At 43.1% G+C, this 2394-nt stretch overlaps 1 protein-coding gene across 1 annotated transcript in view; it reads left to right on the top strand.

The window, feature by feature from the left end:
* Nucleotides 1-2352, top strand: part of ces3 (carboxylesterase 3) — a gene marked incomplete at its 5' end in the record, with an annotated part of 9731 nt that extends 7379 nt beyond the window's left edge. Inside the window, 6 exon segments of the mRNA XM_014030913.1 lie at nucleotides 441-581; nucleotides 676-756; nucleotides 1059-1200; nucleotides 1292-1441; nucleotides 1564-1636; nucleotides 2052-2352. Of these exon segments, the coding sequence (XP_013886367.1) occupies nucleotides 441-581; nucleotides 676-756; nucleotides 1059-1200; nucleotides 1292-1441; nucleotides 1564-1636; nucleotides 2052-2238 (774 nt within the window).
* Between the last annotated feature and the right edge of the window lie 42 nt (nucleotides 2353-2394).

Raw genomic sequence — 2394 nt, 5'->3', positions numbered from 1 at the left:
TTATATTCTGTTCTATTCTGTTTAGTTCTATTCTGTTCTATTCGATTCTATACATTTCTGCTTTATTCTATTCTGTTCTATTTTGCTCTATTCTATTCAATACATTTCTATTCTAATCGTTTCTATTCTAGCCATGGAAATTAGATGTTTCTGCTTAAATTAAGGAAAGTGATTAATGTTCCCACCATCAACAGACGTCCTGTTTGTGCTCTGAGATACTGTACATGCTGTTGATGATGATGATGATGATGATGATGAAGATAAAAATAATGATGATGATGATGATGATGATGATGATGATGATGATGATGATGATGATGATGATAAAAATAATAATGATGATGATGATGAAGAAGATAAAAATAATGGTGATGATGATGAAGAAGATAAAAATAATAATGGTGATGATGATGAGGAGGAACCTCTGTCTCTGTGCTCAGATGAAGATCTTCCTGGGAGGTGTCGTGGACAATGACTTCCTCCATGGAACAGCCGAGGAGCTCCTCAGCAAGAAGGAGGTGCTGCAGGTTCCTGTGATGATGGGGATCACCAACCATGAGTTTGGCTGGATCCTACCACAGGTTGGTTCAGGACTCAGGGACAGACCTGTCCAGGGGTCCACAGCTCATCAACCACAGGTGCATGTCAGTAAGGTTATTTCCTGTCTGCTCTCAGAGCTTCCTGCCACCCGGCTGGGAGAATGGGATGAACCAGGACCTGATTCTGACCATGGTGAACATGTTTAATCCCTCAGGGGTGAGTCCAGCATTGGTCTGGTGGGTCAGAACCACCAGACCGATCCTCAGTGTGAGGTCACTGACAGAGGGTTCATTAAAGCTATGGTTGGAGTTCAGATGTTTTTATGACTCCGGATAGAATAGAATAGAATAGAATAGAATAAAACAAAACAGAGTATAGTAGAATAGAATAGAAAAAATAGAATAAACTAAATAGAATAGAATAGAATAGAATAGAATAGAATAGAATAGAATAGAATAGAATAGAATAGAATAGAATAGGACGATCAGATGCAGAAACACAGACTGTTTGTCCTCCAGGTGTCTTCAGCCAACCGTCTGATCACAGAGGAGTACCTGAAGGAGGCTCAGAGTCCAGAGGAGGTCAGGGACCGCTTCCTGGAGGTCATGGGAGACCTGCTGATGACGCTGCCTGTGCTGAAGGTGGCCAAGTACCACGCAGGTCACTACTGGTTTCCTGTTTCCTGGGTTCATCCTGTGGGACAAAGACAAACTGACTCCCTCACCTCCTCCTCCTCCTCCTCCTCCTCCAGAGGCTGGCGCTCCGGTCTTCATGTACGAGTTTGTGTACAGAGCAGCCGTGTACCAGAACCACAGGCCCAGCTTCGTGAAGGCGGATCACGGGGATGATGTTGTCTTCATGTTCGGTGGATGTTTCTTCAACGGACATGTTAAATTAATCGGTTTGTGTCTGGAGATAAAGATCCAACTGCCTGACATCAAGCAGCAAACAAACACTACCAGATAAGGATTCTTGTACACCACCACCATTCAAACATCTGTCTACTTCCTGTTCTGTCGTCAGGTAACATCTCCAAACAGGACGAACAGTTCTGTCGGACCATGATGTCCTACTGGGCCAGCTTTGTCCGGACCGGGTGAGTTCAAACTGTCAATAATATATTTAAACAGAACAAACAGATCCAGGTGTTTGTTTCCCTGACTCAAGCTGCAGATGTTCAGTTTGGTGTTTGACCTCTGACCTCTGTCTTCATGAAGTTCAACTGATTGATGGAATTTCTACTCCTGACTTCTTGTTTCATCTTCTTTTCTCCACCAGCTGATGTTTGTTTACCTTCAGACTCCAGTCTGATTAAATCATGTGACTCAGGTTTCACTGTGGGTCCATTCAGACAAGTGTTTTGTTTACATTGAGTGCAGGCCCACATTTCAGATTTACACACAAATATCTGTAAAACCCCTGACATGTGTGGATAAATGTTTAATGTTTGAGTTTATAGTTCACTCTGAGGATCTCTGAAGACAGAACCATGACTGCTTGCCTGTCTGCAGGTCTCCTAATGGACCGGGTCTGGTCAGCTGGCCTCAGTACAACCAGAATCAGCAGGACTACATGGAGCTGGGTCTGACTCCGGTTGTGAAGCAGAAACTGAAGATGGACCGGGTCCAGTTTTCAACCGTCACCCTCCCTCAGAAGCTGGAACAGCTGGCAGCAGCTGCAGCTAAAGACACAAACTGATGTCTTTGACTTTAGTTTGTAGGATCTAACCTCACCGCCTGAATGTTCAACTTTGGTTTTTGTAACATAGATGCAAATAAAGGAAACCTTTCTGTTCAAAATGATAAATAATAATTCAGCTTTCCTATTTTCAGCTCATTGCACACATAATAATAA

Source organism: Austrofundulus limnaeus, unplaced genomic scaffold, assembly GCF_001266775.1.
Source record: "Austrofundulus limnaeus strain Quisiro unplaced genomic scaffold, Austrofundulus_limnaeus-1.0 Scaffold1139, whole genome shotgun sequence".
In the NCBI taxonomy this organism is placed as follows: domain Eukaryota; kingdom Metazoa; phylum Chordata; class Actinopteri; order Cyprinodontiformes; family Rivulidae; genus Austrofundulus; species Austrofundulus limnaeus.
Note: the sequence above shows the minus strand (reverse complement) of the source record. Positions and strands in the feature narration are given on the sequence as shown.